The sequence below is a fragment of the Lontra canadensis genome, unplaced genomic scaffold (genome assembly GCF_010015895.1).
Source record: "Lontra canadensis isolate GAN:19392208 unplaced genomic scaffold, GSC_riverotter_1.0 scaffold63, whole genome shotgun sequence".
In the NCBI taxonomy this organism is placed as follows: domain Eukaryota; kingdom Metazoa; phylum Chordata; class Mammalia; order Carnivora; family Mustelidae; genus Lontra; species Lontra canadensis.
The window spans coordinates 7,541,789-7,563,821 of record NW_022631057.1 but is presented as its reverse complement, the minus strand read 5'-3'; the positions used below and the strand labels follow the sequence as shown (position 1 = coordinate 7,563,821).

General features: G+C 39.8%; 1 protein-coding gene across 4 annotated transcripts in view; it reads right to left on the bottom strand.

Moving 5' to 3' along the window:
• CAMSAP2 (calmodulin regulated spectrin associated protein family member 2) overlaps positions 1–11,392 on the bottom strand; it is a 117,622-nt gene extending 106,230 nt beyond the window's left edge. For 3 of the 4 annotated variants that reach the window (XM_032878218.1, XM_032878219.1, XM_032878220.1), the window contains exon 1: positions 10,387–11,391. In XM_032878218.1, coding sequence (XP_032734109.1) covers positions 10,387–10,525 — 139 coding nt within the window. In that variant the 5' untranslated portion in view covers positions 10,526–11,391. Of the gene's footprint in view, positions 1–10,386 lie in introns of all 4 variants that reach the window. The other variant, XM_032878217.1, reaches the window with a different exon arrangement.
• Between the last annotated feature and the right edge of the window lie 10,641 nt (positions 11,393–22,033).

The window sequence follows — 22,033 nt, the reverse complement described above, 5'->3', positions numbered from 1 at the left end:
AAAAAAATCAGTGTAACTGATAAATCAAGATTGGCTATGAGATGATAGTCATGGAGGTTGGATGAAGAGTACATAAAAGTTTATTGTCACTGCACATATTTGGTATCTTCTAAAATCAAATGGCTTTGTTTAAAGAGAAAGAAAAAAGAGAATACAGAACGTCCATTCAATGATTAGGAAAGAGCTCTGAATACTGTGATATGTGGATGCGAGGCCTACACCTACCACAGCCATTTGCTTCCACAGAGAGAGGACTGTGGGAGAATGAAACTCACACAAGAAGGGCAGAGCTAAGGGAATCACTAAGAAATAGAACTGGATCCTTGATCAAATCAGATCAAAAGCTCATCCTGCCTCAGAACTTTTTCAGTTATGTAAGCCAATAAATCCTCTGTACTATAAGCCAATTTGAGAGGGATTTTCTGCTACTACAAGTGAAGATACTTTGACACGGTCTCCCATTAACTCTCAACCTACTCTGGTCATGGTTCTGCCTCTACATTCCCCTCAATATGTTCTCAGCCACGTAATCAATAATTTCATCATTGCTAAATCCGATAATTTTACGAGACTTCCTGCTCAGCTGTACCTTATTCTCCTCCATCTCAATGTTCTCTTCCTTGTGCTTGAGATTCTACACTTGCCTGGCTTGCTTTTGTCCTCTCTGGCTTCTCTCAGTCTGGTTCCTTTGATGGTTCTCCTGTCTTGGGTCCCCTTCTCTCTCCTCCATACTTTCCCTCAAAGTGACTTGCAGTTACTCACTTTTTTTTATAACCGCTTATGTGTATCATCCCAGAGATCTTCTAAATTCGACCTATGAATTTTCAAGGGCCTAATGCACACACCACCATTTTAGATATTCCTCAAATTCAATGCTGTCCTCTCACACATACATACACACAACTCTCTTCCATACACACAACTCTCTTCTACATGGCTCTATTCTACTGTGCCCTTTCTCAGTAAACAGAAGCAATCTCAACATTCCCCCACTCTCATCTTTGCTTCCACATGTCCAATCAGTCACCAAGTCTTAACTTTTACATTCATCCCCTTTTTCCATATCCACTGCCACCATCCAAATTCAAGGTGCTACCATCTCCCACCTGGACTATAGCTTCCTAATTATTTCCTTCTTTGTAACTCTTGGTCTCCCTCCAGTACATTTTCTACTTCCAAGAAATACTTTTTTTTTTTAATGTGGTAAAATATACATAACATAAAATTTACCTTTTTAATTTTTTTTAAGAGTGACAGAGAGAAGGCTGCCTGCCTGGCTCAGTCGGTTGAGCATCTGCCTTCAGCTCAGGTTATGATCTCAGTCCCATACCGCCTCGGGCTCCTTGCTGGGCAGGAAGCCTGCATCTCCCTCTGCCTGCCACTCCCCCTGCTTGTGCTTTCTCTCTCTCCCGCTATGACAAATGAATAAAATCTTTTTTTTGTTTGTTTGTTTGTTTTTAAGATTTTATTTATTTACTTGACGGACAGAGATTACAAGTAGGCAGAGAGAGAGGAAGGGAAGGAGGCTCCCTGCCGAGCAGAGAGCCCGATGCGGGGCTCAATCCCAAGACCCCGGGATCATGACCTGAGCTGAAGGCAGAGGCTTTAACCCACTGAGCCACCCAGGCGCCCCCAAATGAATAAAATCTTTTAAAAAAAGGTTGAGAGAGACAGTGTTGGGGGTAGGGGGAGCAGAGGAAGAGGGACAGAGAGAATCTTACGCTTGATCTCATCTCACAACCCTGAGCCAAAACCAAGAGTTAGACGCTTCACCAACTGAGTCACCCAGATCCCCCCCCCCACCACCAAATTTAATCATTTTTAATGTACTCCAAGAGTTCTTTTAAAAAACAGGTTTCTGATGATGTCACCTAACTTAAAACAATCTGAGTAGCTCTGGGTCCAGATGGGAAGATTTTTCCTAGATCAATCCTCATATACCTTTTGAGTTTTCAATCTGTGCCTGTCTCACCTATTCAAAAAATATTTTTGTGTCAAAAAGTAAATTTTCAAGATCTTATAATCAAAATTTCTAGTATCTATATAAAAAAAAGGAGGTCGCTAGAAAAAGAATTATTTCTGCTGTTTCAAAATTTGTTACATTACAAAGTTCTACAAAACTATGAATTAGAGAAAAATTAACAAGGTCACCAATTCCTTTATTAGAATATCATCAAAAAAGAGAAGGGAAAACAAGAAGACAGCTGAAAAAGGGAATCTTGAGAGTAGTAGAAAATGCCAGCAGAAAAAAATAAAGCTATCTACAGTAGACTGTCAAACAAACCAGGGGGTTAGGAGTGCCAACTCCATGCCCCAAGCAGTCAAAAACCCGCATATAACTTCTGCCTCCCCAAAAACCTGACTGTTAATAGCCTAGTGTCAACCAGACGCCTTACTGATAACACAGTTGATAACACATTTTGCATGTTATATTTATTATATACTGTATTCTCACAATAATACCTAACTTTCCTTAATTTTTTTCACCACTTCCAGGCTACACGGTTCATCTACAAGCTTTTTCAAATGATCACATACTTCAAAAAAATGATTCAATATATTTCTTGGAAAAAAAAAAAAAGTGTATACATGGATCCATGCAGTTCAAATTCATGTTGTTCACGGGTCAACTGTACTTTGAAACTTACATTTGTTAAGGACAAATGTCTTTTAAAATATTTCAAAAGTTTTATCAAATGTCTTTTATTCCAAGAGCCTAAAGTACTTAGAATCTGCATGCAATTCCTAATTTAGAGACAGAAAATGGTGTGAAGGAAAGAGCACATTCAAAATAACTTTTTAAGATCAAACACATACATTCCCAGGAGCCTATATTTGTGAAATATGGAGCAGGGAGATTAAAGGATATTTCTATTAACTGAAATTCCATCTCTTTATCTAAAGAAAATAGGACAGAGATACTTCATAAACCTTACTAGGCATAACACAGCAGAGTACAGCTGTAAGGATTACAGAAAGAGCTCAGTGGCCTCTCTATTACTATATGCCTAGTCTCTTATGTTGTCTAGTTTGTAGTGGAAAATATTTTTAATAAAAAGAAGTCTTTAAAATTATTTTAAGAAATATAATCCCATTCTACAAAGGTAAACAGAATATCTAAAAGTAGCCAAAGTGTGACACTGATAAATTCTAACACTCTGCAATTTATTTTTCTTCTACAGAACTCAAAGCAGTGTATAAATGTTTATTATCATGACTCTTCAGCAAGTAGGGGAACCAAGAGTACTTCAGGAAAATGCCCCAGGAAATAAAAAGAAGCAAATAGTAATAGGAGAACTGGAAAGATACTATTGTATAGGACTTAAATCTAAAATATTATATTCACGAAGAGTCAACATTTAAGAAGGGAAAACTGTGCAAAGCTTAGGATGGAAAGTGCTAAGTGTCATAAATGAAAACAACTGTTACCTGAGCTAAAGCACCAAGCCTGTCACTATTAATAAATGTGTAATTATTTAAGTATTAGTATTTGTAATTTACCTATCAAAAAGGTCCAATAGCTAGTCTACATGGAAAACTAGACTCGCTGGGGATGGGGGGAGACTCTGAAATCACACACCAATGTTAAATATATTTTCTATCCCTGTACTAATTTATCAAATAAAAGAAAGATTAAATATACTTTCAAATTGTGCAAAACAAATTTAAGACTTATATTTGAAAGGTTTCCATGTGTTCTTTATGCCTTCACTTTCAGTACTATACTATAACTGTAATGAACTACAGAAAGCATATAATATAAAGGTTAAAATACAAATTTTAGTATCATAAAGGATTAGACTCCAATTGTGGTTCCATCACTTAGAATCACTTACAAGCTGGATGATAAAGGTAAGTTATTTAAACCCTCTGTTTCCTCATTAACAAAAAGAGCAAACTACCCAACTTCCTGAATTCTTATCTTCCATTTGAATAGGTCTGAAATCAGAATGTGTTCTTACAATTAACTTGGACTTTAATGTACAAAAACCTTTTTTAAATCGCAGGTGAATCTTACAATCTTCAGAGCAATGGTTCTCAAGCTGGGGTCATTTTGCCCCCCAGGAGACATAGGCAAGGTCCAGAGACATTCTTGGTTGTCACAGCTGGAGTGGAAGTGAAGGTGGAGAATACTGTCAACTAGAATACTGTCAACTAGTGAGTAGAGGCCAGGGATGCTGACAAAATCCGACAATGCAGAGCATGGCCCTCCGCAACAAGTTGGCCAGCCAATTGTTCTGTGGTTGGAAATCTTGCTTTAGAGTTATAATGGAAGAAATAAAATGGTATCCACTTTAATATGATGTTCTTGGAATTAAAAAAAAAAAAACCTGACAATTAAAAAATGTTCAAAACTGTACTTAGCACAAAGTAGGTGTTCAACAAATTCATCATAGCAGGTGCTTTTTTTAATCCAATGTGCTTAGAATAATTTATCTACAAAATAATTGCCAAATTCCTTAAACTGGCTCTTCAAACAACAGTGTTCCAATTTACCTTTCAAGCTGGATCCCCCACTATTTCATTACGTAAGCCTTCTTTAAACCTACTGGTCTATTGTTCCACTAACACTACCTTGGTTTCAAAACTCCATGCCTGCACACATACTATCTCCTCCGCCTACAATGCCTACTTCCCATTCAGCTGGACTCCCTTCGGGGTCATCTAACTACCACCTCCACTTCAGAGGTCTTCCTTCACAGTTCACTGAGGCTGAAAGTGTCCTCTCTCCATCTGCTACTTCTCCCACCCTCTGCATGTCACTGTTCCAGTTACATGGCTCTTATACATTTCCTGAACTCTACTATAGTTACACATGTATCACATCTCCCTAACTAGAGCATAAATTCTTAAAAGAATGGCATGGTTTAAATACCTGTAGGGGTGCCTGGCTGGCTCAATCAGAAGAGCCTGCAACTCTTGATCTTAGGGTTGAGAGTGTGAACCCAAGTTGGGCGTAAAGATTACTTTAAAAAAATAAATAAATAAAATCTTTTAAAAAATAAAAATAAAATAAAACCCTGTAGTGTTTGACACTGTTAATAAGACCACCCCCTTGAAATTTTTCCCTCCAGGGCCTCAGTATTATTAAACTTTCTTAATTCCCTTCCTAAGTCTCTGACCACTTTTAATTCTGCCTCCTTCTTCCCCAGGGCTCCCCCCCAAAACATTGTTAAGTATTCACTACCTAAATTCTGGCATCCTCACATCTACTACAATTTCAGTTGCATTTGATGCACAGAAGACTCTGTGCATATAATTTCTAGCCTCAACTTCCCAACTATACTATATACCTACATTTTTTAGCTATCGACATCATTAAGTTTCTCAGATTAGATATTTGGTCAATACATCCTATTCAAGGCTTCAAAAACAAAGCTGACTTCCCATTACAAAGTGCTGCTTTCTCTATCTCTGCCAATGGCATAATGATTCATCCTCCCAGTCACTAAGTCTCAAAACATCAGGTAACCTCATCCTATTTAAAACCTCAGGTGACCTCATCCTTTTATATATTACCTTTTAATTTCAACTATTTCCCACGTACCCCAAATTCAGTCATTTAGAAATGCGAGGGATTATATAACTCTGAAACATTTTTTCTACCTTTAGCCTGTTTTCCATTAATTTCACTTCTCCTCATATAGTACAATGGTTAACAGAATAGACTGAAGTCAGATTTCCCAAGTTCAGATCCCAGCTCCATAAACTGAGTGGCTTTGGATGTGTTCCTAAACCTCTGAGCTTCATTCTCCTCATCAGTAAAATAGGAATGATTAATAGTTTCTACCTCTTAAGCCTGTCACGAGAATTAAAATCATATGACATGCAAAGTGCTTGATACACAGCAAGTTCTTAATAAATATTAGCAGCTTTATTCTCATTTCTACTCTACAATAAGCTTTCTTGATATCTTGCTTGAACTCCTGCGATAACTTCCCAAACTTGCCTCTCTGCTATTGGTCTTTCTTACCCACAATGCTACCCATGTCATCACAACCTTCCTACATGCCTAAGTCAGAGCTAACATAGGATTTTGACAGCAAAATGTGTTCAGACCTACAAAGAAATGTAACAAGGTATATTTATAATAGAAAATGGTATGAAGAGGAGAATGATGTAAAGAAACAAAAAAAGGAGAATAATAGTTGATAAAGTTGAAATGATATACTAACACTGGGAAGTTGGCCTTAAATTCCATGTTAAGAACTCCAAATTCAAGAAATTCATAAAGAGGTTTTGTACCCACCATTTTCCCTACAAGATTTAAAGGAACAGAACACTGAAAGCAAACTCAGCAATATCATTGCTTAAATGGGTTAAGCTGTTCAAATACAGTAGAGACAGCATAGCTTAACTTCCTCTTTTGCAATGTGCTTCAAGTAATGAGCATCTGTTTATTAAAATTCATCTAAACAAACTTATTCTTCATTTGATCAAAACTGTATCTGCATTCTTCTACAAAATAAGCTATTAAGATTTGGGCTATTTGGAATATTTTTAGTGTATTGAGAAGAACATGGCTCAAAGTTTCCGACGCAAGACTGAATAAAATAAACATTTTATCTGCTTTCTAGGTATTGCAATATTAGTGCTTTATTTCTTTTGTACGGTTCAATAACTTCATTCTACACCCATCATTAATTTCTAGCTATCTTTTTTTTTTTTTTAAGGATTATTATTTAGGAGAAAGATAAAGAGCAACTGCACCACAAGCAGGGGGAGGAACAGAGGAAGAGGGAGACAAGCAGACTGCCTGCTGAGTGGGGAGCCCTAGGTGCAGGACTTTGTCCCAGGATCCTGAGATCATGATCCAAGCTGAAATCAGGATTCAGAAACCCAAATGAATGAGCCACTCAGGCGCCCCACTAAAATCACTTCTTTAACGATGATATATAGGGTCTTTGGGTATTGATTTAGTCCTTTTTCTATGAGAATCTTCCAAATTTTTGATATATTGAAAAGTAGTAAACTTTAGAAGTGTATGTGTTGGAAAAGTCATTTAAAGTGATAGGTAGAGGGGCACAGTCAACTGGGCTTCTGACTGGTGATTTTGGTTCAGGACATGATCTCAGAGTCCTGGGATCGAGCCCTTCATGGAACCCTGCACCCAGCAAGGAGTCTGCTTAGGATTCTCTCTCTCACTCTGCCCCTCCCCCTGCTTCATGAGCTCTCCAACTCTCTCAAATACATAAATAAATCTTTTAAGTGATTTTAGTAAATCAAAACTTAAAGTTGGGCTATTTTTTTTAAATTATTAACTGAATACCATTAGGTAATACCTTTGAAATATGTTGTTATTTACACTATTAACACTTGCTGCTTAAGTGTCTACAGCAAATGAAGAATATTTACATCAAAAGAAACGAAACCTTACTTTTTCTCTATTCACTCCATATAAATGTAGAGTGAACAGAACAACCTTTGAAAGGTTGTTGATTAAAAAATAAAACACACAAACATAACATTCTCAATAATGTATTGAGTTTTGTTACTAAGTTACCCTCTTAAGATCTTCTAAGTTTGGTTCTCATAGCATTTTGAGTATGATCTTTTTATCCATTCCAACTGTTGCCAAAGCAAATGTAACCAAGTGCCAACAATACTCATCTAAACCATCTGAGAGTGTTAAGATCTGCCCACTCAGGGCGCCTGGGTGGCTCAGCGGGTTAAAGCCTCTGCCTTTGGCTCAGGTCATGATCCCAGGGTCCTGAGATCGAGCCCCACATGGGCCTCTCTGCTCAGCAAGAAACCTGCTTCCCCCTCTCTCTCTGCCTGCCTCTCTGCCTACTTGTGATCTCGCCTGTCAAATAAATAAATAAAATCTAAAAAAAAAATCTGCCCACTTTTTAAAGAAAATAAATAAATAAATAAGACTTCTAACAGGTACTATGTGCACATTTTTCACACTCTGCAGAGTGGTGTAAAGAGCAAAGGCCTCAAAGTCTTAAAGACCTGAGCTGGCATGCAGAATTCACCCCCTGCCAGATGTTTCACCTTAAACAAATTAAAAGCTCTGAACCTGTTCGCTCATCTGCAAAATGAGAACAGTATCTTCCTCGAGGGTTGTTGTAGGAATAAATGAAGCAATGTATTTAAAGAACTGAGTATATAGCAGGTGTGCCCTGCCTCCACCAATACCATACCCCTGGGAGTCAGTCAAGTGAAAACGGATCTCTGCCCTTACTAAAAGTGTGATAGTAGGAAAGTTGTTTAACCTCTCTGTGCCCTGGGGGAAATGGGGAACAAACTACGAATATCACAAAGTTGCTGTGAATCTCTAACGTACAATATAATGCCAAGGATCTAGCACAGCGCCCAGCACATGACAGATTCCACTGATATTAGATTCCTTTCACTTCCTTTCTTCTTCAATGGTGTTCAATATGTGTTCCTCACCAAGTGGTCTGGAATCTAGCGAACTTGCCTGACACAAATCCAGAAAGTAGGCCATTTTCTGGTTAGTAGCTTTTGTGAATCAAGGGCAACATTTTGACATCTTGTACTGTAAGCATCCTCTCAGTTTCAGAAGGAAAGAAAATATTTCTGTTGTTCCCTCTTCCTTCCATTTTGTACACATTGCTTTTCCATGTAGGTCATTACATAAATTTCCCTCTATCTTTTCTAAATACTTAAACAGCTTCATTTCTCCTCCAAATGGATATTAGCTTCAGTATGCTGCTTATGTTAAAACCAAAATACATCTCTTACTCTCACTGCTGATATCAGTGCTACCAGAAAATAAAAACACACTGACACTTCATGCTTCCTCCTATGTGTTACTCCACACATTTAGTTCCAAATAAATCTTTAAAATGTAAATTATCTCAAAATGAGGTTGTTTTTTTTTTTTAAAGATTTTATTTATTTATTTGACAGAGAAAGATCACAAGTAGACAGAGAGGCAGGCAGAGAGAGAGAGGGAAGCAGGCTCCCTGCTGAGCAGAGAGCCCGATGCAGGACTCGATCCCAGGACCCTGAGATCATGACCTGAGCCGAAGGCAGAGGCTTAACCCACTGAGCCACCCAGGCGCCCTCAAAATGAGTTTTAATTATACTTACTCCTAATGCCAGTTTTAAGACCTTAACATCTACTTCAATATCAAAGTACAAGAACTTAAATAAAACAAAAGTTGTCATCAACATAAAATCATGTTAAAGTTTCCCTCAAACTAATGCAAATAATCTTCCAAACACTGAGATTCATTTGCTAGTTAACTAACGTGTGCAGCTCTGAAAACATTGTTATGGTGTTTAAGAATCAATTAAACCATAACTCCCATATTTTCAGTCTTCAAAGTGGAAAGAAGCCATTCTCCTCCCACAAACAACAACATAAAAAAAAAACAAAACCAACAAAAACAACCTTACATTTAACATCTGGAGAAAAGTCTGCAAATACTAAGAAACTTTTTTACAAATAGTTTACATATCTAAAATTTATTATCCAGGGCACAGAAATCTTACAAAATGATTCTTAAAGTTACCAGACAAAATTTCCTTACACCAGCATCTTCCTATGAAAAGCTCTCTAATTTTTTCAGAGCTCTACAACATGGGCTCCGAAAGCAAACGCTAAGGAATTACAACAGGAGGCCCTTTTCCTGTTATTTTGCAAAGACTGGGTAACGGAGAGAATGTTTAATTGCCACTGCACTGTACAATCTGTGTCAACAGCACATGCCCTCAAAAAAACTCTATTAAAAAAAAAAATCCCATAGTAGGCACTGTTTGTTTCTTTTAATTTCTAAGGCTAAAATACGTCTGACAAAAGGAATATGTCTCACTGATAATAGGAAATGAAAATGGCACCCCACAATCAGCAAGCTAAATATTAGTTTTAAATAAATGGTTTAATAGAGCCTGGAACGTGTATGGAAGGATGATACAGGCTTTAAGAATGACAACCAAAATTAACACTGTACTTCGACATAGGCCACCTTACATTCTACGGAGTCTGAACAGCAGCCATCATTACAAATGTCAAAATCAATACAGTACTATGTGCCATCCACCGTCTCCCAATAATAAAGAAACCAACTCAAATTTCTTGGTGGTGTAATCACAATTATGACTGAGGGGGAAATGAGGAAAATACCACAAAATAAAACCACCCTATGTAAAAACATGGTAAAATAGCTCACTGAAGAAAAGAAAACACGTTTGCGATCCAATGAAAGAAATCTGGGTAAATCCCACCTAACCAAGGGCACTTGATTTAAGACCAAAGCTGCTTTATTTCTCTCTTCTTTCTTATCTTCCCAGCCCCCCCATCATCTTCCTGAACCTGTTCGAGAAGACACGGAGGGGGATCCGATGATCGGAAACAAAAAACCGGCATGTGTACATCCTGAGGAAGAAGAGGGAAGGGAAGACACCACTTACCTGTTCCAAAGGCTTTGGCCACCAGCCAGGCCAGATTGCAGGCGATTTTGGCCCTGGAGAAATCATAGTGGTCAAAGGGCTTGATGGCTGGAACAATGAAAGTCTTTCTCGTCTCCCGGGGGTCTGCAGCATCCCCCATCTTTCACGGCGGCTCCTCGGGATGTCCGGGCTCTAACCTTCACATGGTGTGGCCTCGCCGCCGCGGGGGTCGGGAGGGGAGGAGGGAAGAGCTCAAACCATCGGGGCCGGGGCGAGGCCCGCCCGGGCGGCGACCGGGGAGGAGAAGCTCAGCTGTCCGCGCCGCGAGCCTGCCGCCTCCCGCGGGAGCCGCCGCCGCTCTTCCCGGGCATAGGAATGTGACGGCGCAGCGTCCGTCCGTCCGTCCGTCCGTCCGCCCCGCGCCGGCGCCCCGCCGAGCCACCCGCCCCGCGAGCGCGCGTGTGAGCGAGGCCGCCTCCCCTTTGTCTCCGTTTAGTCACACGGGCTTGGGGGGAGGGGGAGGCTGGAAGGGCCCGGAATTTTAAGCGGGGGGAGGCTTTAACAATCACGTTGTGGAAAATGTCCCCGCCATCGCGGTGCCCGCACGCCCCCGCCTCCCGCTTCCCTTCCCTCCGAGCGGGGAGACCCCGTCAGGCCCCGGCGAGTCAAGGGACGAGCCAGGCGCGCGGGACGGGGGCGCCCTCGGTCCCCCGGCGCAGCCTGGTCGGGGGCCGCCGGAGACCGAGCGCAGGAAAACGTCAAAATCACTGCGGCTCCCAGGCCGCCGGCGGCCCGGCCCCTCCTCCGCGCTCCCCTCTCGTCGCCGTCGCCTCCTTCTCCGGTCGCCGTCGCTGCCGCCGCCTCCTGGACCTTCCTCCCAGCGGACGGCGAAGGCAGCGGCCCGCCAGACGCCGTAAATCCCACGCTCTCGGTCCTGCCCTTATCAGTCCTGCCCTTGTATTTTTCCCCCCTTGCGCCACCCGGCTCGGGCGCTCCCCGTCAGCCGCCGCCGCCGCCGCTGCGGTTTTCCGGCTGCCGCACTGGAGGGAGTGAGCAGATGCGGGTACTGAGCATGCGCGCCGGCGCCGCTCCAGCCTGCGCCCCCGCCCGGCTTCCCTCCCGCCGGGGAGATCGCGGCGGTCCGCCAGGCCCTCTGAGCATGCCCAGCCTCGCTCCCCGCCCGCCTTCGGTGCGGCTGTTTTTTAATCATCACTTAGGCGTGCTCGCCTGAGTGGACATCCTCCTGGCCCCTGGCGTTTGGCTGCTGCTGCTCACACTGCTGAAAGGGAAAAGGGAAGGGAGGGAGCGGAGGGAAGGGCCTAGCAATAGCTCGCGTATTTCAGCGACCCAGTGGTTAAGCAGAGAGAACGGATATTTATTAAAATGCTTTGCTATGGGACACACACTTTGCTGCGAGGCTGGTGTGCATAAAGCCTACTTAGAACTCGAAGTAGCTGTAAGGGTTAGGTGTTATCGCTGATTGACCACAAAATTAGATGAATTGAGTTGATTGAGTCACACCGAGAGCCTCAACCCGGACTGAGAACCTGCGAAGCCCTAAACCTGTATTAATTTCATTACATCAAGATACTTTTTTTTGACTCAATGCTCTCCATTTAAGCGTTCTTACTAAATGAGGGAGCACATCCACCAATGCCTCTCCGTTTCCTCCAAATAAAGCATGAATTCTTTCACACAGCAAACCACCCCTCACCATGAACCTGTATCTACAGACCTACATGGCTTCATTTTATCAGAACCGCCCTCCATTTTCCCAAAAGGGAAGGATCTGTTTGTCCTTGCTCAGTATGGTACCTCCTCCTGGCTTACTCCTACTTCATAGAAATCACTTCCTCCAAGAAGCCTTCGCAAGCAGCTCCTGACGCACCCCAGTCAGTGCTGTCACATAGATTCCCCTACTGTTTCCGGAGCACCCTGTTCTTATTTCTGTCATAGCATTTGCCACACTGTATCATCAGGTAATCGTCTTTCCTACTGGTAACATTGTTTATCTCCCGCACCTGTTTACTTCTCGGCCCCATAGTAGTTGCTCAATTAACTTTTAAGGGCTAAAAATGGATGTCATTGTAGTCAACACCTAAGGTGATGTATGTAACTCATTAATTCCTCACAATTTCTCATTTAAAACATGGCCTAATTTTAATTATTGAAAAATCATGTGTTATCTTCATTTTTCCGATGAGAAAACAAAAGCTCAGCAAAATTTTAAAATTACCCTATATCACACCACTGATAAACTGGCAGATCCAAGATTTGAACCTAGGATGATCTTACTCCAAAGCCCATCTTTTAACTAAGAGGGCCGCCCTGATATTACCTGCCCTTAAGGTAGAAGCAAGACATATGAAGTGTGAGGGGAAGGGTGTTGGACACTAGCTCCACCAGCAAGCAAGCCCTTTTTTTTTTTTTTTAAGATTTTATTTATTTATTTGACAGAGAGATCAAAAGTAGGCAGAGAGGCAGACAGAGGAGGTGGGGGGGAAGCGGGTTCCCAGCTGAGCAGAAAGCCCGATGCAGGGCTCCATCCCAGGACCCTGAGATCATGACCTGAACCAAAGGCAGAGGCTTTAACTCACTGAGCCACCCAGGTCCCCCAAGCAGGCCCTTTTGATCCTGTTTAATCCCTACAATTACTCCAACTTACTAGGGCACTGCAGATATAAGCCTTGCTAACAATGTGGGCTAGGAAAAGAATGTGAGTGAGAAGAATACACAAGGTGGTTGATGTCATTTTTCAGTAATTTAATGAATATTTTAAAAGTATTCCTCAGAGGCAAGGCCTTTCGCTAGGTCACATAGGGGATAATAAAATTAACATATGGATAATAGTTTACAAAGCACATTCACATGACTATCTAATTTTCATATCCATTCTATGAAATAGACATTATTATCTTGCAAATCTAGATGCAGGACTGAGGGTCATAGAGATTAAGTTGCATGGCCAAGATTTCATGGTTGATTACTATCCTGGGTCTGCCTACATAAACAAGGACAAGTCTTCTGGCTCCAGTCCTCAGGCATCTTTCCCTGTGCCTGTTCCCTCTCTTGATTATGGAGGCTGTCATGTTCATAAATAAATACAATCCAGTGTAAAAGAGGTAAGTGCTGTAAGAGTTACAAAGTGCAGAAAGAACATCTAGGTGGAGGGATCAGAAGGTGTTTTCAGGACTTCTGTTAAATCCAACATATTCAAATTCACCTTCAACTGAATTCTAGAGCAACAAGTTAAATTAAGAGAAACCCATAGCCTGGACAGGTTGAAGAGAGATCCTGAAACATTTCACCAGTCATTACGATAACCTGCAAGCGAGTACAAGATTCTTGAGGCCAGAAATCATGCCTAATTGACTCCATGTTCCATGTGTGACCTAGCAGAGTGCTTTGTTCACAATAGGTGCCAGGTAAATGCTTGCTGAATTTTACTGAAAACCATTTCACCCTGAATAAACATGATGTGGAAGAAAAGGAAACAAAGACAGTTGCTCTGACTTGTCCTTTGATTCCGTAGTGATGCATTTCGTGCAATGGCATTACTATGACACCAGTTGGGGAGGAGTGTATTTAGGAATGGGAAAAAAAATGCCTACACAAAGAGCAGCTTTTACTTTCAGGGATGCTGTGAAACTGAGGGTCATAGTAGGAGGCTATTATTAACAGAGAAACACCCTGAGTACAAAGAAGGATTCATTTTCAGAGAGACAGATACTCTAATAGGGTGTTCTTTGTGACACCTTGAGAATGATCTCTTTTAAAAATGATTCTCTGTAGAATACCACTGTCAAAAAGAAATGCTCTCCACTACCTTCTTAAGATATCTGACTTCACTAAAAACAAAAACAAAACCCAGTGATTCTCTGGGCCAGCTTGTCCAACCATACGGCTATTTCTCTATTTTTTTTATCTTCAGGCATAGACTCACTAACCATCATCCAACAGTTACACGATTCTTACATACGTAGTTCTCCTTCTCTCTATTTTCTTTCTCCTGGAAAGCCTACAGTGTAACCCAGACTTTCTTGTTTGTGGGTATCCTCCATTTCTCTGTCTTTGGATTGATTCATAAATATAGTCATTCATTAGCTAATATTGATTGAGCACCTGGGTGCTGAGGATACAACATTGAACAGGACAGCCGAGGAAGCAAATTTTTAACGAGAAAACTTAGGGATCCTAGGGCCTGGGCGACCCAGTTCTCCTTCATTGTTGTCTCTATCTCCATAGCCTAGAAGTCTCTTGTTACTTCACCTATAGAAATCTTCAGTGTGTCCCTTAAAACAGAGAAACAAAGAAACCATTGAGCATTGAGCGTTGCTGTTATTTTTTTTAATTGAACACATGCTTACATATACTATCATCCACTTTCTTTTTTTTTTTTAAGATTTTATTTATTTAACAGAGAGAGAGATCACAAGTAGGCAGAGAGGTAGACAGAGGAGGTGGGGGGAAGCAGGCTCCCATCTGAGCAGAAAGCCTGATGTGGGGCTCCATCCCAGGACCCTGAGATCATGACCTGAACCAAAGGCAGAGGCTTAACCCACCGAGCCACCCAGACACCCCTCATCCACTTTCAAAAGGTTACATTAATAGTACTGAACCCTTACTGAGCACTGTATGTATCAGGCCCTGATTTACATGTATATAGTCATGTGTATATATATATGTATCAGGCCCTGATTTACATGTATATAATCCTCACCACAACAGCCCCCCACCATATCTTCATTTGGCAAATGGATAAACTGAGGCACAGAGAATTTAAGTAAATGGTGAAGACCTTGTGTTATTTTGAAACTCAAGGAACTAGAATAAGTAAACTTTGAATCAACCAGGTTAAGAATGACCAAAGGGAGGGCAGGAGGAAAAGGCTTAGCTGGTGACGATAAGATGTTTGGTTGACTGAAGTTTCACAGTATCTGATAAACCAATAAGGGATAGAAGAGTGTGTACTGCATATCCAACATTCCATCAGTTCTAGACACAGTTGTGGCTTTCATAGCTAAGAGAATTTTATAAGGATTACCTCATCAACGTTCACAACAATTTCTGCAAGGCCTGTGTGGAAGGAGGTCAAATGCGTAGCTGGAACAACTAAAACCCAGGGAGGACACATGACTTTCCACAGTCATACTGTGAATCAGTCTAAACTGAAAAGTGAAACCTGGCTCTCATGTTCCCAGGTACAGCATTATATTTTTCCCAGATCTCCAAGACATTTTTCCTTTATTTATTCCCTACTCAATCCAAGGTCTTATTTGAAGTCAAACACTGGTTTGGGAGTAAAGACCCTGGGTTCCATGACTGTTTTGTCACATCATTTGAGGGAGCATATATCATCACTCTCTGGTTTCCACTGCTACTAAACAAAGGGGTGGAATTGGACAACTTTTAAGATACTTCCAACACTAACAGTCCTCAGTGGGAGGCTCACATCTATATACTTTATGAGATAATAACTAAAGGCTAAATCAGTCAGATGCCTAGTGTTCAGGATTTAAATCTTTTGAGTAGGAGTTACTTTTTTATTTCCAGAAAGCTTTATGATGGGATTATGTGGAAAGGCTACGGAAGGTTACATAGCAGGAAATGGAACCCTCCCACGAAGGCAGGCACCAAATCAAAACTGGGATGAGAGAAGGGGATAGATGTAGTTGTTTACTGGTAAATATAGGAGTCCTACCTCTTAAGTCAACCAGGTCTAGAGTTTTGGAGTGTCACGTAGTCAACCAGGAAGATTTTGTCCTTTTTTATCAACTCTTCATTGGGAAAAAAAAAAAAAAAAAAAAAAAGCCTATATGTCCATCAGTAGAGGAAAAGACCAATAAGTTATGCTTCTTCACATAGAGAGCACATAGGAATTGAATGGAGAGATCTCTGAGACATCATGCGGCCAAGGGAAAAAGAGGAAGCTGCAAAGCGGTATGTTTTAGTGTGGTGTTTAAAAATCATGTATATTCATGGCATATCCCTGGATATTCCCAGAAGGATGCACAAGAAACTGGAGGCGTAGTCAAGAGACCTCATTTTCTCCTTTTAAGCTTTGGTGGCTCTTGATTCAGAAGCATCTTTACTTATTCAAAATATAAATTAATATATATACTTTAATGAACTTCTCTCCTTTCCACCAGTGAGATTTCTGCATCAACCACACTACTGAAACTGTTCTCATAACAGCCCTTAATGAGCTCCTTGTTTTGACTCCTCTGCTCTTGTGTGTTTGGCCTCTGGGGCATGTGGCACTTATAAGTGCCCCTTTGTTCTTGAAACTACCTTGACCCTCCTGGAAACGCCTGGTCTTTCTCGCTTTTGAATCCCCTCTCTGCTGCCCTTCCAACCTCCTTTGTTTGCTCCCCCACCTAGTAGAGGAGCTACTCAAAACTCAGCCTTTGGTCCCCTCCTGCTTCGATACTCCCGCTCTTGGACTGACAACAGTCTTATGGCTTCAGTTCTCATCCCTAATCAGGTCGTTCCCTAATGTTTATCTCAGCTTCTGACTCCTCTCCTAATTTCTGAAAACTGCTGGCCATTTCCACTCAGATGTAGCCCTAGGATCTCAAATTCAATAATCAAAAGCAAACTCCTCACAATGACCTCTCACTGGGCTTCTAGTCACAGTATCCAGGATTCTACAAATGACACCATTCCATGCTTAAATGTGTCATCATCCTTGAGCACACCTCTCATCCCATCCTTGCAAACAGTCCACATATCTCTCACTTCCATTTACTCATTTCTATTCCCATGAATTTCTCATTTCCTCATTTCCTCTCTTTCTCTTCCACTCAAGTTTCTGGCTCTCTTTATTCATTTTTTTTTTTTTAATTGAAGCTTTGTTGACACACCGTGTTACATTAGTTTCAGGTATATACCAGCTAGTGATTCAATAAGTCTGTAAGTTATGCTGTGCTTATTATAGTATAGCTACCATCTGTCACCATAGGTCGCTATTATAATAGCGTTGACTATATTCCCTCTGCTGTACCTTTCAACCCTGTGACTTACTCACTTCCATAACTGGGAGCTTGTACCTCCCACTCCCTTTCTCCTATTTTGCCCATCCCCCACCTACCTCCCCGCTGGCAACCATCGGTTTGTTCTCTAGTTACTCTCTCTCTCTCTCTCTTTTTTTTTTTTAAAGATTTTATTTATTTACTGGGCAGAGAGAGATCACAAGTAGGCAGAGCAGCAGGCAGAGAGAGGAGGGGGAAGCAGGCTCCCTGCTGAGTGGAGAGCCCGATGCGGGGCTTGATCCCAGGACCCCGAGATCATGACCTGAGCCATAGGCAGAGGCTTAACCCACTGAGCCACCCAGGCGCCCCTCTAGTTTCTTTTTTTGAACCCACAGGTTAACACAATAATCTTTCTAAACCTGAATTTTGATAATTTAATAATATTCACAGTCAACAAACTTTAATGATTTCAGACTGTATGTCCAAGACCGTACTAGACTTTTCACATACTGCATCTTACTTAATTATAAAATAGCATGTAACATAGAAATGAATCTAATTTTACAGATGGAAAAAGGAGGCTCAGAGAGATTAAGATAATTTCTCAAGCTTTCATGGGAAGAATAGAGTTGATACTGAAACTCATGGCTCCTCATTTCAAGTTCAGGAGTTTTTCCATCTCTATTCACCTGGTTGGTGGTGATGCCTTGCTTCCTAGATGTGGTCTAAACATTTGCCTTGACTTTGAAGATCCTCTGCACAATGGCCTATTCATATTTCCCCAGTACTCTCCTATTCATATCAAGCCAAATTACTCTCAAGATTGCCAACATAGCTAATGCTTCACGAGGTTTATTGGTTTCGGTAATTTTATTTTATTAAAAATTTTTTTTAAAGATTTTATTTATTTATTTGACAGAGGAAGAGGTCACAAGTAGGCAGAGAGGCAGGCAGAGACACAGGGGAAGCAGGCTCCCCGCAGAGCAGAGAGCCCAATGTGGGGCTTGATCCCAGGACCCTGAAATCATGACCTGAGATCATGACCTGAGCCAAAGGCAGAGGTTTTACCCACTGAGCCACCCAGGTGCCCCGGTTTCAGTAATTTTATTAACCATCCTCCATAATGCCCTCCACCAGACCAGCATAAACCATTGAAATGTCATCTTATAATAAACCTCAAATGCCACTTGTGCCTGCCCCTTCCTCTAGGTTTCCCTGATCCATTTGCACCCTCTTATGGTATGTTTTGTCTTGAATTATAATTTCTGTGTACCATAAGAGAAGAGACAATCTTATCTTGCTTATTTTGTTTTATAATCTCTGTCAGTGTCTAATATATAATATATGATATAATATGATATAATCTGATATGATATATCATATATACTGTTATATATATAATATTAATAGACCACATGAAGTATTTGTTCAATAGCTGAAAGAATCAGTGAATTAACAAGCGACAAAAAATGTACATTAACATACATTCTAGTGCCTTGCAACAGATCAATAACTTAACTAGCTTATATGGGAATTAAAAGTGAAAATTTGATCTCCTTAATACTATAGTGGTTCCCAGTGGTTCCTAAATACTAGTCTATTATAGTTTATTGGAAATTATACATAGAAAATAGTGATTTTTCCATAAAACCAATTTTTTTCCTCTTAAGGGTTTTTTTTTTTTATTATAAGATTATTCCCTTCTTGCTTTCTTTTTCTGTTAAAATGTCCTTTCTCTTGTGAAGTAATGGTGATCATTGATGACAACTGAGTTTTTACATATACTCATTGGTAAAATAAAAAGTTAATAACCCTATGTTCCTTACTCCCCAGTTTATTTATTTATTCATTCATTTGAGAAACTTGGCTGCTTTGTGAAATCCAAGAGTCTGGAGACCACTGTTCTCATCAACTGAACTAAGTAAGTTAGTCTAGATTAACTTCTCAAACAAAACTAGCTCCTAAGAGCATTCAGAAAAAGCCAAAATCTGTTGTTTTTGTGTATCACATTTGCTATGGAAACAGTTATTATTGTAATTTCAAGTATGTTGGTATTTGAAAAGTCATGGCATATGGGCTAAGTTGTTGGTGTTTGTTTGTTTGTTTTGTTTTGTTTTGTTTTGTTTTGGTCACTAAGTATATAAATCAAATCTTCCTTTAAAGCATTAGTTAGGAGCTATGCTTAAACTTTTGTGGACCTCTTTCTAAATAGATTTGGAACTATCAGTAGACATAGGAAATGATCATTCCTTTCATTATGACCTGTAGACAGCTGGAAAAAATCTAGTGTACTTCTTTCTAATGTTTAATCTTTTCAGTCGGGATACTAGGAGAATTTTGAATATATAATTTTGATTAATGGAACCAAAATGTGGTGGCTTCCTTCTCCCTATTAGTTTTTTCATCTGTTCCTCATCTTCCTCCTAACTTTATAGATCAGAGAAATGTAACTTCCTGTTTAGTTTCTTACATTGTTAATTTAAAGGTTCTGGATAAAGCTAGAAGAGGAAAAATTACAGCTTGATGTTGGGAATTAGAGAAAGGCAAAAGCTTGTGGCATCCAAAATGATTTTCTTTATGGAACTTAGATAACTCAGAACATTATTTTTGCCACACGAAACACTACTTTTAGGTGACTCAAAATGAAAGCTGAAATTAGAAAGGAAAGAAAAGCAACAAATAACCTAGTGAGTGAAAAATGTGCTGAGATAGTCCTCCACAATTCCAAAATAAAAGAGGTTTCTTTAAAAATGGAAGCAATACTCTGGTGCTTTTACTAATCCACTTAAAATTTGCTTAAACCAATTTCTTGCTGTATTTTAAAACATCTTTTTGTTACATTACATTAGTGGACATAATTCAGAATAATAACCATTTGTAAATAAAATAGGATATTTTATTTGTTTGTAAACAAAGCTGGAAATGCTAGGAGCCACCTGGATGTGTGCAGAGAGAAAGGATTATCTCTCCATCAAGTCTTGTATGTTTATGTTAGTAATCACATAGAGGGTTCAAGCAAGTATATCATTTAAGTTTTTATTTCCCTGGAAATAAATGTTATTGTTTATCTTCCATGGGCCACTTAGCTAGTTTGGTTAACTTTATAGAGTAGGAGCGGAAAATGGGAACAAAGATGTGGGGGCGGGGATCAGAAGAAGGGGGTTGTAACCACAGCCTGTTCCCAACTCCTGGCCTGTACTTTTTTTTAAGTATGTGATTTTTTTCATTAAAAAGCAGGAATATATTAAGATATTTTAATGATTATTTTAATATATTTAATAATTATATTTTATATAAATATATTATATATTTATATTATATAATATTTATTTTAAAATTTATATTTATAATATAAATATTTTATATTTATATTTATATTTTATTATATTATATAAATGATATATTATATATTATATAAATATATTTATTATATTTTATATGGTTATTAATATTGATAATTATTAACTATAATAATTATGTATTAATAGTATATATTTAATATATTTAATAATTTATATTTATAAATAAGTATTTTAATAATTTTAATATTAAGATAAGTTAAGGAAACCTGCATCAATACCAAAAGAACGGGGCACCTGGGTGGCTCAGTCGGTTAAGTATCTGCCTTCTGCTCAGGTCATGATCCCGGAGTCCTACCATGATGGTGCTCCCTGTTCAGCGGGGAGTCTACTTCTCCCTCTCCATTTGCCCCTTCGCCCTGCTCTTGCTTCCTCTCTTTCTCTCTCTCTCTCTCTCTCTCAATTAAATAAAATCTTTTAAAAAATTAGGAAACATTCTTCTAATTGCAATTGAGTGCATTTTTATACTTAAAACTCACAATTTTTCTCTTGTGATAAAAACAATCCGTATTCATTTCTTTAATTTAAAAAATAAATACAAAAAAGCAAATGAAAAAATAAACACCAGGACACCTGGGTGGCTCAGTTGGTAAAGGGTCTGCCTTTGGCTCAGGTCATGTTCCCATGGTCCTGCTCAACCAGGAGTCTGCTTCTCCCTCCCCCTCCAGCCTCCCCACCTCCCAACCCCTGCTCAAACTCTCTCTTTCTCACTCTGCTCTCTCCCTCTCTCAAACAAATAAAATCATTAAAAAAAAATAAACACCTATAATTTCACCACCCAGAGCTATGCTTTGTATAGCCTTTCATTCATTTTGTACCAAAATGAGCTTATATTATACATCCCATTTATAACTTCTTTTATATAATACTATTATTAATATCCCTTGATATTAATAAATGTTCCTCTAAAACATTAACTTAATGCACAATAGAATTTCATCGTATGGATGTATTTTTTAAATTTTAACCAAGCCCCCCTATTATAGGACATTTTTGCTATTTCTATATTTTTTGTTTTTATGAATACTGCTGTCAGGAATACTCTAGAACATGTATCTTTGCCTACTTCGTTAATTCATTCTTAGATATGGATAAGTTTTTTTTTTAAGTGAGAGAGAGAGAGAGAGAGAGCGCATAAGTGGAGGAAGGGCCAGAGGGAGGGACAGAGAGAGAGAGAATCTGAAGAGGCTCCTTGCTTGGCACAGAGCCCAGTGCAGGGCTCCATCTCAGGACCCTGAGGTCATGAGCTGAGCTGGTATCAAAAGTTCGATGCTTGGGGTGCCTGGGTGGCTCAGTGGGTTAAGCCTCTGCCTTCGGGTCAGGTCATGATCCCAGGGT